General features: G+C 40.2%; 2 protein-coding genes and 1 long non-coding RNA gene across 3 annotated transcripts in view; 2 read left to right on the plus strand and 1 right to left on the minus strand.

Annotated features, from left to right (window-relative positions):
• The first annotated feature begins 257 nt into the window (after nt 1–257).
• Nucleotides 258–2,876, plus strand: LOC108290132. Its single transcript, XR_001819450.2, has 2 exons — nt 258–401; nt 1,542–2,876. It is a non-coding gene; the product is annotated as an uncharacterized LOC108290132 (long non-coding RNA).
• A 2,794-nt stretch (nt 2,877–5,670) lies between these two features.
• On the minus strand, nt 5,671–6,927 carry LOC108290130 (THUMP domain-containing protein 1-like). The gene is given in 1 exon segment (XM_037731822.1): nt 5,671–6,927. A coding segment is annotated over 1 exon segment (1,053 nt). The 5' UTR covers nt 6,822–6,927; the 3' UTR covers nt 5,671–5,768.
• Nucleotides 6,928–9,094: 2,167 nt separating this feature from the next.
• Nucleotides 9,095–13,436, plus strand: part of NARS2 (asparaginyl-tRNA synthetase 2, mitochondrial) — a 147,773-nt gene continuing 143,431 nt past the window's right edge. Inside the window, exons 1-2 of the mRNA XM_037731819.1 lie at nt 9,095–9,609; nt 12,489–12,598. Of these exons, the coding sequence (XP_037587747.1) occupies nt 9,469–9,609; nt 12,489–12,598 (251 nt within the window). The 5' untranslated portion in view covers nt 9,095–9,468. The remainder of the gene's footprint in view (nt 9,610–12,488; nt 12,599–13,436) is intronic.

Below are 13,436 nucleotides of genomic sequence, written 5' to 3' on the forward strand. Positions count from 1 at the left end.
CGGGGTTTCACCGTGTTGACCAGGATGGTCTCGATCTCTTGACCTCGTGATCCACCCGCCTCGGCCTCCCAAAGTGCTGGGATTACAGGCTTGAGCCACCGCGCCCGGCCTCTCACTTTGTAATTGTATCCAAGCTTTGTTTCAGAGGCAATCTCTGGCATTTGCAGTCATCATTCAAACTGCTATTAACAAATAGTAAGTACCTGTGTTCAGCACTGGTTGCAGATTCTTGATGTGTCTGAAAAACAAATAGAGCAAGATAAATTAACTTTTCTGTTGCAGGTAGTGAAAGCTTCTGTTGTCTTAGCTCTACCCTTTAAGTCCTACAACCCAGAGAAATTAACTCTTGAGTTTCAGGATCATGTGAAAAAACAATTGCACCTTACAAATATACAAGAAAGGTAAGTATTTTGCCCAAAAGTAAAGTTCAGATGTTACCAAACTAGGGTCTAAGCTAGAATGTAGATTTTACTGGATTTTGACTTTATATTAGCTCATTATACAGGTAGAAGATACCTTTTTTTTGTTTAGCCCTAAGAACTCTAAAATGTTTTGTTAGAACAGTACAAATACATGATAAACTAGAGCTTTTAATCAACTCTGCAATACTGAATCACTACTAAGAATCTTTCTAGAACTAATTTGTCCCATTCTGTATGAGAAAAGCACAGTAGCCAAGAATTGCCAAGTGCCCTGTGCTTAGGGACAGCACTTGACTCATCTATCCCAGGACTCTTGGCCCTAATACCCCTATAAATTCAAAGGGGTTTAATGTTCAGAAAGAAGATAATATCCAAAGAAACCATGGAATCTTTCCTGAAACTTTCTTCAAAGAGGGATTTAAGAACAAATCTATATAAAGACATGAAGATGGCCTTGTAGTTTCCTTCTGTGGAATTGGTTTATACAGACTAATCCTCTGCATGAGATTTCTATTTCAGCTAGCATCATTTCAGTCAAAAGGTAGTTGATATCAACCTAAGAACTACTCACATTTTCTCCATTAAATTCACTAAATCAGTGACCTTCACTTTCAGAAAGGCTGTTTGAGTGCATTTTAAAATACAGTAGTAGTCTTATTTTCACAGAACAGAAAGAGGATTTTTATGGTCAACTCAGGGCAGACAAGAAAACTGTGTATCTTCCGAATTATACCTAAAAACTCTTCCTCAAAACCTCCAGGATCCAGCTCTGAAGACAGGAAGTGTTCTTTTTGCATTTAGGTGTAGTGTCCATCTACCAGGAACAGTAGAGACCTAGGACTAGTGTGAACTACGGGAAAGCAATAGGGTAAAGGGATTATTACTTTCTTGTCGCCAAGCATTTAAGTGAATTGGCACTAAAAACCTGTAAGATGGAGCTACACTGTCGTCTTTCCTATATAAACAGACCAGTTTCTGGTGTCCATGAGATACAATGAGCTTAGGCTAAGATAATCTCAACTCTAAAATTCAGTCTCAGCATTTCATGCAAGCTGTCTCCTATTGCACTGACAACTGGAAGGATGGAAGCAAGCGTCTCAACGTTTTTCTATCAGTTAGGTGGAATTTGTTGAAGAACTCCCAAAGACAATCACTGGGAAAATCAAACACAACGTTTTAAGAGACCAAGAATGGGAACAAACATAGCTTGATAAGAAAACTAGAGGGTTAAGTAGTAACATGATTGCTTTATCTCATTATTTGTTCCTGATAATTCAGTGACTACTCTTAAAATGTTTAAAATCCTTCCTGGTTGAAATTTTTGTTGACATTTTGTTTTGCTTTAAGTTTTGTTTTCTACTTAGTTAAAAAATTTCAAGTAAATAAAAGTCTAAAAATATATGGACGAAAGTTGTTTTAAGAACCAAACTGACAAAGGTATTGATAATGTGTTTAAATTAATATGATATAGTGTTTAAAATAACAGGAATCAAATGATTACTCAGAAAAAGAATGTACACAGTGAATCTTTTTATTTATCTTGTGCCTGATTAATTCAAGATATACATCCTAAGATAAATGTTCAAGACAATTTCTTCTGCTTAACATCTTTATGAGATCAAACTTCAAGACATTAAAATACTGTTAAAATGAGTACAAATAATTTAAAACTCAGTAAGTGAATTTAATGAAATTACATACTGTATTACTGTACCTCATTTTGAAGCAAATTAACTGTAAAATATCTGAAACTTGGATTTAGGAGTATTCATTATTTGAGGGTAGTTAATATATTTTTTATATCTTTCTTTTTAGGATCATGTCCATGACTTTTTATAATTTGACATATAAACATCTTTTATGATATACATATATATACACTATAAAGAGATTTACTAAGAGGCAGAAAGGAAGAAAAATTACAGAACACCAATTTGTAGGGAACAAATTTATTTTCATTTTTCTGAAAATATCAGGAACTATGAAAAACAAGCTCGACATTTGGCTGTACCAAAAGCAAAATACAAGTAAAAAATAACACTGGAAAACCATGTTTAACCTTAGATAAACATATTTCAAAATACAAAGTTTAATACTCTTTCCTCTATGGAGCTAAACAAGTTTTATAAACCACAGACTGCAGTTTTTTTGTTTTTAACCGACGTCATTTTTAAAAAGAAAAACTAAAGGGGAATAAAAAGTACTTACTTCCTACCCTGGAACCTCATCATTTATAAAATAACATGTTCAAATTTCAGTGAAAATAAACAGTTGATAAACCTGAAAACAAATCTTTTAATGAATTCAGGTTACAACCAAGCACAGGATTTTGTAGCTGGGAAAGAACAGCCTGTGTAACTACTGAGCCTTACCAAATACAAATAAATATAAAAGGCAATTAAAAACAAACTATAAAATCAAAATCATTCCATAGAGTAGCAGCTTCCACAAAGTTGTATGTAGGCATATGGCCAATTTTTCCCCAAGTCCTTTTGTCTTACACTATCAAAATAAAAGAATCTTTGTCTTGGAGCAAGTCTGCTGAAGAAGGCACCAAAATCCTATCCTCCCTATTCTCCTAAATGATATTAAGAATCCTCTTATCGAAGGTGGGAAACAGGGGTTTAAAAAAAAAAAAAAGAAAAGAATCCTCATCAATCCTTTCAAGGTAACTTCAACATCATTAACATTCAAAATACGTAAAGCTATGGAAGGAAAGTCCTGCCTATTATCTTTGCCCCTCTCAAATCATTCTAGTCTGGTTTACAAAACAGAACCACTAGTTAGGAGGATCAAAATATATTCCCATGTTCACTAGCCATTAAATAAACATAGCCACTTGTGCAGGAAGCCTAACATTTTTACTACTTCCTAACTTTTTAAAACTTAAGGATAAGCCTATTTCCACAAGCTAACTTTACAGCTCCTTAATATTCTTAATCTGGAGAGTTTATTCTGCAGACTTTGTTGGTGTCTGCCTTTTTCAATTGCTTTACCCAAAAATAGGCCTTGAAAACACTTTCAAATTCAGGAAAACCCTGCGGGGAACCCTCATTGTATGTGAGTGTGAGCACTAAGTTGAAGAATACTCTTATTTCACAGAAACCTAGGACTGTTTCTGACTAGGGCTGTGTTCATTCGCTTCCATCAGAGACAAAATTTCAAGCTGAGCAGATTTAGAGAAAAAGTTCTTCATATGCAGTTATATACTAGTGCTGGGAAAAGGAGAAAAAAATGCTATTTAACTGGGTTTTATGGTTACTCCAGGTGGGTTATAGCAAGATTTGAGAGTTGTACTCTTCATTTTCAAGTCCAAGTGACTACAGAAACATTTCAAGAACTCCTCTGGCAAAGTGGCAAGTCAGTTTCCTTTTAGATCTAAGACTCTTGTCACTTTAAGAAAAAAATTTTTCCCCAGAACCTTTCAGAGACTTATTCATTTGTTCATGTGATGAAAAATGTCTACTAAATAGACTACTTCCTCCAGTCATTTTTTATTTCCAAAGCACTCAGCAAAAGCTGTTTCCTTGTAAGTACTCTGGCATTCACCTTTCAACTCAAATATCCTGTAGAGAATTCTTCCTCTGATAAGCCACTGGATGTATGATGCAGAAAGCTTATATGCTGTTTGTCCAGGTTTTTGTTTTGGGTGTTTTTTTAACATTTCTGCATAAATGGGTCTTTGATACAGGTAACCAGTTTTGCAGCATCATTCAGAACATCACTGTATCTTCAAGTTTTTGGTATCAGCATCTCTGGGAAGAAAGCAGTATGCTATAATGTCATCAGGATTTTTTTTTTTTTAATAACGCAAAATGACTTATGGAAACAACCACTGATGGGGCACCAGGAATGTAGATAACAGACCTCTGGTTATCAGATATGATGTCACAACATTATATACTGGCCTTTGTTTTGGCAGGCTCCTAGCAATAGAAGAAGTTTTCTTTGAATTTCATCATTTACACTTACCTGGCAGGGGAGATACCATGATCATGAAATTTCATCATTTACAAATGTTACAAATGCTACAGCATGACAAATATTAGTGAAACCTGTTGACTCATCATCCTGGATAGAGAAGCTGCACCTTTTCAGTTAATTATACAAAATCTTTTTAGTATCACATGAAATATCAATAAATCAACTTACTGAGAATAAAGTCTTTTCAATTTTGTACTGCATCTTGCCCCAGCATTTTAATGTTATTATTAGATTCTCACCAACTATGCATATTTTCCTTTCCTGAGATAAGTTCTGCTACTAAATAATTTGCTTCCTAAACCTTCTGACTAAATGTAGTTTCTGAACAAAAGCCTTACTGTTAATCCAAAAGCCATTTGAAAATAATGAATATCCTTTCTTCTCGGGTGGCTATGATTTCTAGTTACAACTGCTAGTTTTCTAAGTTGCATGCCACAGACAACGCACAACGGGACAGGACAGCTTGGACTGAGTCCATATAAAACCATTGAGAAGTAGCTTTCGTTATGAAGACAGAATTTCTTTGTGTCCCTTGCTGTGCTAGTATACTGAAGTATACTCAGAAGACTGAAATTCATCAACAACTTTTTCAGTAATGTCTGTAGCTCTATGCCTAAAATGGTTCTCCTTTTTCACATCTTGCCTTCCAGAATTGCAGCACTGAACTGTCAGCTTTGTTACACACCAATGTTAATAAAATATAAAAACAGATATAACCTAGGCCTGGCGTGGTGGCTCATGCCTGTAATCCAAGCACTTTGGAGGCCAAGGCGGGCGGATCAACTGAGGTCGGGAGTTCAAGACCAGCCTGACCAACATGGTGAAACCCCCGTCTTTATTAAAAAAAAAAATTAAAATTAAAATTAAAAAAACAAACAAAAAACAGACATAGCCAAACAAGAAAATCACAAAAGTCCAAAAACTTCACTAAACAATTCACTTCTAACCTACATAATCCACATTTTTGCAGTGTTTACAACCAAGTGGCAGGGGGACAGCTAAGTTGTGGCATGTAAAAATTCCTTCCTTAGAATGAAAACTTCCTTCTGATTTTCTACTTCACAGTTTACTCCCATAAGTCAGCTGCATAAGAGAAGCCAGGGAGAGGCCAACATCCCCCTTCTCCCATCCTCCCCTCTTTGCAATAGTAGCACATGGGTCTGCCTATACATAATACCAGGAGGGCTGAAAGATCCCTAACAAAACTGTTAACAGGGCTGCGTGATCACTGTTCACTACTGTGAGAACAGCATAATGCAGCACACAAATAAAAAACTGTTTTTAGTCAGAATTTCAGGTGTAACCCCAGCAACATCTCACAGAACCCCAGTTGGAAAACCCACCTCAACACCAAATGACCTCCTATGAGAGGGCATTTTCATTTGACTTGGATCCTTCTGTGGCTTCACTTGCAAGTTCAGGTTTGCCTCCTCCCTCCTGCGGATTAGACGTTGGTTTTATCTGCCCCGGCTCCTCCGTATTCTCTGGTACCTGCTAGTTATTTTTTCCTTCTGCTATGTTGTTTTGATCTGATTTGTCAGCAGATTCCAATTTAGTTTCTTTCCCATTTCCCTGCTTTGAGTTAAGCTGTGTTGGATCCTTAGGGCTCTTCACCACCTCCTGGAGATTGTATTTTCTCAACAACATGTAATCTTTCACAACACTCAGGCAACAGACAGCTTTGACGATTTCTACTACCACCGTATACTGTGGATTGGTGAGATTCACTTTATTTTCTGAATTGAGGTTGCCCACTATTCCTGCCAATTCTCTGATAACTTCTTCTCTATTCATGTGACTGTTATTTCGAGATTTGTACACAATCTGAAATGTCCCTTTGTTCGGAGCTTTAAACCAGGGTTCCAAAAATGTTTCTGCATATTTTTTCATATCTTCTAAAAAAGCTTTGCATGTGCCTGAGATGGGTAACATTCGTAGAATAACTCGAGTCGTCTTCTTCTTGGTTTTGTACATTTCCTGGATAATATGATGCACCAATTTCTCAGGTTCTATCCCAAGTGTCCTGATGAAGACGACGTTATTTGCTCCACTTGCCACTGACTGGAATTTTCTTAGCCTCATCTCTGTAGATGCCTTAATATCACCAACTTCTTTCTTCAAGGCAGCCTCCACATCACCATCTTCTCCCTCAATTCCAGAGGGCTGCTGATGCTTGTCTGTAAGCTTTTCCGGCCCATACATGCCGTGGCCGTATTCGTTGTGCAGGCTGTAGGCCTCCTCCACGGACTTGCGCTCGTTCATGTTGCAGGTGATGAGGATGCCCTGTAGCCCGGGCTCTAGCAGAAGGGGCCCGCCAGTGTCGCAGCGCCGAGCCCGCTTGGCCAACACATACTGAGCCTTGTCTTTGCGCTTCCCGCCGCCAGGCTGAGTAGGCTGCTGGGCAGGGGCCGCCATGGTGCGAGAAATCTGAGAGGAAAGGGAAATGTTTGTCCACTGCTGTTGGAGTCCTCACTTCCGCCCTCTAGCCTGTCTTGAGAATTGTTTTACAATTTTTCCAGGGCATTTTTCCTCTTGGCAACCTTTCCTGTCCACCTTCTGGCAGGAAATTTTCTTACATGCCTACCTGGCAAAATATTGATTCTCCTCAAAAATTCAGCTTAACTGTCTCCTCTAGACTAATATTATATTTTATGCAATATATTATAATTTTATCATTTATAATTATAATTTTATTATATTTTTTATTATATAGAATCAGGGAGCACATTTTTATTACATAAAATATATTGTAATGTATAATAATCTTATATTTTATCCAATTTAATATTTGGATAAAATATCCAAAATAATTTTTTTTTTTTTTTTTTTTGAGACAGAGTTTCACTCATGTTACCCAGGCTGGAGTGCAATGGCGCGATCTCGGCTCACCGCAACCTCCGCCTCCTGGGTTCAGGCAATTCTCCTGCCTCAACCTCCTGAGTAGCTGGGATTACAGGCACGCGCCACCATGCCCAGCTAATTTTTTGTAGTTTTAGTAGAGACGGGGTTTCACCATGTTGACCAGGATGGTCTCGATCTGTTGACCTCGTGATCCACCCGCCTCGGCCTCCCAAAGTGCTGAGATTATAGGCGTGAGCCACCGCCCCCGGCCTTCCAAAATAATTTTTTTGGAGAAATGTAAGAGGTAGCCGAATATATAAGGGTGATTTTTTCCAGGCCAAACAAATGCAGAACAACTCATACATCTATGTGTGCAGTTACTGATTTATATTTCAGTAGTCTCTTTTCTTACTTGTCTCCAACTCTAAAGCATGAGCTGCTTGATGGAAGGGACCATGATTTCATTTCCACCTTGGGATACTGTATAATATAGCATAATGCTTTAGTGCATAGAGCCAGCCCTTCTGGGTTTAAATCTCACACTTATCCTTAAGTGGGTCATCTAGCCTTTCTTGTCTAAGTTCTCTTATTTGTAAAATGGGCATAATAATAGTGGCAACTTTAAGGTAAAAGTGAGAAAGAAAGAGAGAGAAAGTGAGCAAGTGCAAGCGCTGGTCTCAAACTCCTGGGTTGAAGCAACCCTCTTGCGTCTGCCTCCCTAACAGTTGGGATTAAACGCGTGAGCCACTGTACTTGGCCAAACTACTGTCTGTCTATCTATCTATCTATTTATCTATCTATCTATCTGAGACAGAGTCTCTCTCTGTCACCGAGGCTTGAGTGCAGTAGTGCAATCTTGGCTCACTGCAACCTCCACCTCCCAGGTTCAAGCGATTCTCCTGCCTTAGCCTCCCAAGTAGCTGGGATCACAGACGCGCGCCACCACGCCCAGCTAATTTTTCTATGTTTAGTAGAGACGGGTTTCACCATATTGGCCTGGCTGGTCTCAAACTCATGACCTCGTGATCCACTCACCTCGGCTTCCCAAAGTGCTGGAATTATAGGTGTGAGCCACCGCTTCGGCCACGTTTTATTTTTTAAATTAGATAAAAACTTTTTCCTGTCATTGAGTTACAGAAAAAAAATTTTTTTTTTGGGTAAATTAAAAGGTAGCCTAATATGTAAAAGGATCATTGTTTCCAGGTCAAACAAATGCAGATAGCTGTGTTGGAGGGAAGAGGGAGACTTGGAAGATTCTGGCCGGTAACACTTGGCATTCCTCCAGTCTCTGTGACATCTTTCCACCGTCTTGCCTTCTCTGCCTGCCGTATCAAGGTCCCTCCAGTTCCTCTTATGTACCTGTCAGAGGACTACCTTCTCCAGGAAGCCACCTCTGGAGTCCTATGCTTAGGCGTTGTCAGGCAACTGATCACCCTTTTATGCAATTGTCTGTTTGGCTGTCTGATACCACACAACTGTGACTTGGCGCAGAGGGGCTATGTCTGATTTTTCTCTGCGGAGAACTCTGGAACAACTGACCTCTTTAAGCAAAAATCCTGTCAACAGCTAAGAGCCTCCACTTAGTTGGATCCCTATTAGTTGTTGACTGATGGAGAGGGAAACCGTCTCCATCAGTCACTACATGCCTTTCAGTTTCTCAGCCTCACCTGGAAACTGTAGAAATGAAGACCCTCAGACCCCACCCCAACGTGCTCCCTGGTTCTTTCAGCGATAATCCCTATAACCTTAAGGCATTAGCTCCGCCCCGTCTCCGCTCCTGACCCCGCCCCCTCCCGCACACTTTCCTATGCCTGGGTCACAACTACGCATGCTCTCCCGCATTCGCCGTAGCGTGCTGATGTAAGCAGTGTTGGCGTGGTGACGTACGAGGGGCCGCGCATGTTGCGGCCTGGGGTCGGTACGTAGGTTTAGAATTGTCGCGGGCAGTGGGGCGCTCCAGTTACCTACTGCACTTGGTTTCTTTCTGGCGTTTGCCAAGTATCCTGTCTGTTCCGCCCCGTTGGGAAGAGAGGGAAACGGAAGGTTCTGTGGGGACAGCTGGGAGTCCCGAAGGAGAAAGCGTGCAGCTGGAGGGTTCTGGAGCATCTTATAGCCGAGCTGTAGCCGCGGAAGGGCAGCCACTGAGAAGGGAGGGTCCTCGCAGGCGCGTTCGAACCGCGACGTCTGGGCTGCTCTCGCGGAGGGCCAGGGCGGCCGCACGATGTTGGGGGCCCGCTGCTTGCTCCGGGCGGTGCGCTTTTGTTCCTCTGCCCCCTGCCCCAGGCACAAACCTTCAGCCAAACTGAGCGTGCGGGACGCTCTCAGGGCCCAGAACGCGAGTGAGGAACGTGTTAAGGTCCAGGTTGGTGAATGGGAAGGGTATGGGTTTTTTCTTGTAGGGACTTACATAGCACATCCACATGTAGCGTTTCTTTTGCGGTCGGGTCGGACAGAACCACCAGCAGGGAAAAGTTAGGTAGGCGTCGCGGATTTCCACTTTGCTTTCCATTTTCACAAAACTGTTCCGGTGACTGTAAAGCGCTGGAACTTTGCTTTCATGATTCCTGGCTGTTACCTGTAACTTGTTAATCATACCAAAAGATGTAAACGGACGAGCCCCCGTTCTCTACCTTTATTCCTTATAATGAGTATCCAGGGTTATGAAGTGCTTGTCTGACTTAGCTCCTTGAGAGCAGAAACCGTGTCTTACCTGCCTTTGTATTCACACATGGCTGACAGCAAATACTTGTTCAACCAAACTGTGCCTTTTAAACTTCTAGCCACCTCAGTGCCTAAAGTGGGACTGTGCATGTAATTTACTTTTAATGAATTAGAAGAAAGAGTGGAATGTAGCAGTTTGAAAGAGCTCTGGAGTTAAGCTGCTTAGGTTTAAATCTGCATAGCGTTTATGCACTCTACAACTTATTTTCATCTTAGGAAAATAGAGGTAATTGTCCCTGAGTCCTGAAAATTAAATGAGGTAATGAAAATAAGATATTTAGAACAGTGGCCCATAGTCTACAAATGTTAGCAGCTATTATTTCTCTAGCTAATTATTTGCAGCAGCTCCACATAGAAAAGCAGAATAAACAAAGCGGTTTGACTGTTTCTTATTAGGTTGCTGAAGTGCACTGATGTGGTTATTTATTTTTTGAGAGAGGGTCTGGCTCTGTCACCCAGGCTAGAGTGCAGTGGCGTGATCTCAGTTCACTACAACCTCCATCTCTCAGACTCAAGCAATCCTAACTTGGCCTCCAGAGTAGCTGGAACTGCAGGCATGCACCACCACGCTGTAATTTTTAAGTTTTGTGTGGCGGTGGAGTCTCGTTATATTGCGCAGGCTGGTCTCGGACTCCTGGACTCAAGCAGTCCTGCCTCCTAAAGTGCTTGGATTACAGGCGTGAGCCCGGCAGATACGGTTATTTAATTTATTTATTTATTATTTTTTTAGTAGATTCTTGCTCTGTCACCCATGAGTGTAGTGGAACAGTCATGGCTTGCTATTGAAGTTATTTTTGTTGTCCTCACATATCCTTGCTTTTTAGCAGTGTGACCAGTCTGCGTCTCTGCATTTCTTTGAGTTCCATATTCTTTCCATAGGTCTCTTGGTTTATTAATTGGGCATACATTAATGATACTTTGTGTGCTAGTCAAGAGAAAATTCAAAGATGGAAGGAGAACTTGCTGCCCAGGTTGGAGGATTTCATTTTAGTCCTGTGAGGTCTAATATGGTAGCTACCAGTCACTTGTGGCTCTGAGCACTTGAAGTTTGGCTGAGATGTGCTGTAAGTGTAAAATACGTAACCAATTTTGAAGAACAAAAAAGAATGCAAAATATCTCAATATGGTTTTATATTGATTATATGTTGATAATATTTGGGGTATAATAGGTTAAGTAAAAATATTAATTTCATCTGTTTTTATGTTTAATGTGGCCACTAAAAATTTTTTTAATTACCCACATGACTCACATTATATTTTGGTAGGACAGCCCTTTTCCAATGGTTAAAACAAATAATTATAGCAATATGATAATTGGTAGTAAGATAAGTAAAGAATTATAAGAAAACAGGAAGTTACTTACTGAGAAGGTTGAGGAAGATATCTTGCATTAGGTGACATTTCAGCAAAGTCCTGAAGGGTATGTTCCCTAGGTAGAGGAACTGGGGATGGGGCAGAATTATAATAGCATCTCAGAAAAGCTCGTTGATAAGAACATGAACTTTGAAGTCAGAACTGCTTTTGAATCCCAACTCAACTGATTGGTCACTGTGTCCTGGACTATTTAGAGAGATTATCCTGACATCTCTAAATAATTTTCTTCAGCTCTAAAATGATAAGTGATAACCACTTTGTTAAGTTCTGAGGATTAAGTAGCATAATATTTATAACGAGCTTCGAATAGGAACACATTACAAAGTGCTCAATACATGTTAACTTTTACTAAAAAGTAAAAGTAAGAAAGTGGTAGTTTGGAAATTAGGGTTTTTTTTTGTTTTTTGTTTTGTTTCGTTTTGTTTTTGAGACAGGAGTCTCGCTCTGTCACCCAGGCTGGAGTGCAGTGAGGTGATCTCGGATCGCTCTGCCTCCCAGGTTCAAGCGATTCTCCTGCCTCAGCCTCCTAAGTTACTGGGACTACAAGCGAGTGCTAACACACCCAGCTACTTTTTGTGTTTTTAGTAGAGATGGGGTTTCACCATGTTGGCCAGGCTGGCTCTGAACTCCTGACCTCAAGTGATCCATTTTCCTCGTCCTCCCAAAGTGCTGGGATTTCTGCACCCAGCCTGGAAATTATTGTTGATTGAGAATCACCAAAGAGGAAGTTCCTTCTGGGCAGCATGCGAAGTGAAACCAGAAATAAGGGTGCGTCCCATATCCTGAGAAAGGCACCAGGATATGTGCCCTGTTATTTATTGTTGGGCCGGGGGCTAGGAGGACCTGGAATTGCCAATATTAGGAGGATTGGTTCTGTGACTTAGGCTCCTCAACATGAAGGAATATTAGGCATCCATTTAAAAATGTTATGCTTTATTATGAAAACAAAACATAGAATACCAAAATGTGTATCTCACTGTGATTGGAACATACAAAATTAAGTATGCATATTGGTAAACTAAAAGAAGTTGATTTGTTGAGGCAGGATTGTGAGAACATGTTTTTCTTTCATTTAGTCTTCTATGTGATGTGTAATGAAAATGTAAAATGTTTTATGCTTGCCTTAGAAATATTTCTCTTCCTTAGGGATGGGTTCGTTCTGTCCGATCTCAGAAGGAAGTCTTGTTCCTGCATGTAAATGATGGGTCATCTTTGGAAAGCCTTCAGGTTGTTGCAGATTCAAGCCTTGACAGTAGGTGAGTTTTTTTTTTTTTTTTTTTTTTTTTTAAAGATGGGGTTTCACCATGATGGCGAGGCTGGTCTTGAACTCCTGACCTCAGGTGATCCACCCACCTCGGCCTCCCAAAGTGCTAGGATTACAGGTGTGAGCCACCACGCCTGGCCAAGTTTTGTTTTTTAGAAGAGTTCTTTGATTTTTTTTTTTCACCTCCAGTGCTTCCCACTTCCCTATTCCAGTGTTTACATTGACCCCTGAGTAATCTTTTGAAACAAATCTGCTTTCATAGCTTTGAGGATCAAACCCAAATATTTGGAGTCAAGATCCTTCAAGCTCTGGCCTTTCCTCCTCTATTTGACATCTTCACATGCTGATATCCCCCACCTATGCTTCATTTGAGTCTTTTTGTTTTTTTTTTTCTTGTTTTATCATTTGAATCTTTCTTAATTACTTGCACCTCCCCTAAACTATTCTGCTCTTTCCTGTCTAATAGCATTTGTACACGTTGCTGTATTTTTCATAGAGATGGAGTTTCACCATGTTGGCCAAGCTGGTCTCGAACTCCCGACCTCAAGTGATCCATTCTTCTTGGCCTCCCAAAGTGCTGGGATTTCTGTGCCTGGTCTGGAAATTACTGTTGATTGAGAATCACCAAAGGGGAGGTGCCTCTTGGGCACCAGTATAGCTTCTTCTCCTCGTCTTTCATAGTTCCTGCTTAGGTATCACCTGATGTTTCCATCCCGTGACTGTCAGGTACCCCTTTTCTGTGCTCCCAGAGCATCTTGTGCTTGTATCTGTCTTAAAATATATCACATTGGATGGTAACCAGCTGTATTCTTTTTTTTTTTTTTTTTTTT

This window comes from Cebus imitator, unplaced genomic scaffold (assembly GCF_001604975.1).
Source record: "Cebus imitator isolate Cc_AM_T3 unplaced genomic scaffold, Cebus_imitator-1.0 Scaffold424, whole genome shotgun sequence".
Taxonomy (NCBI): Eukaryota; Metazoa; Chordata; class Mammalia; order Primates; family Cebidae; genus Cebus; species Cebus imitator.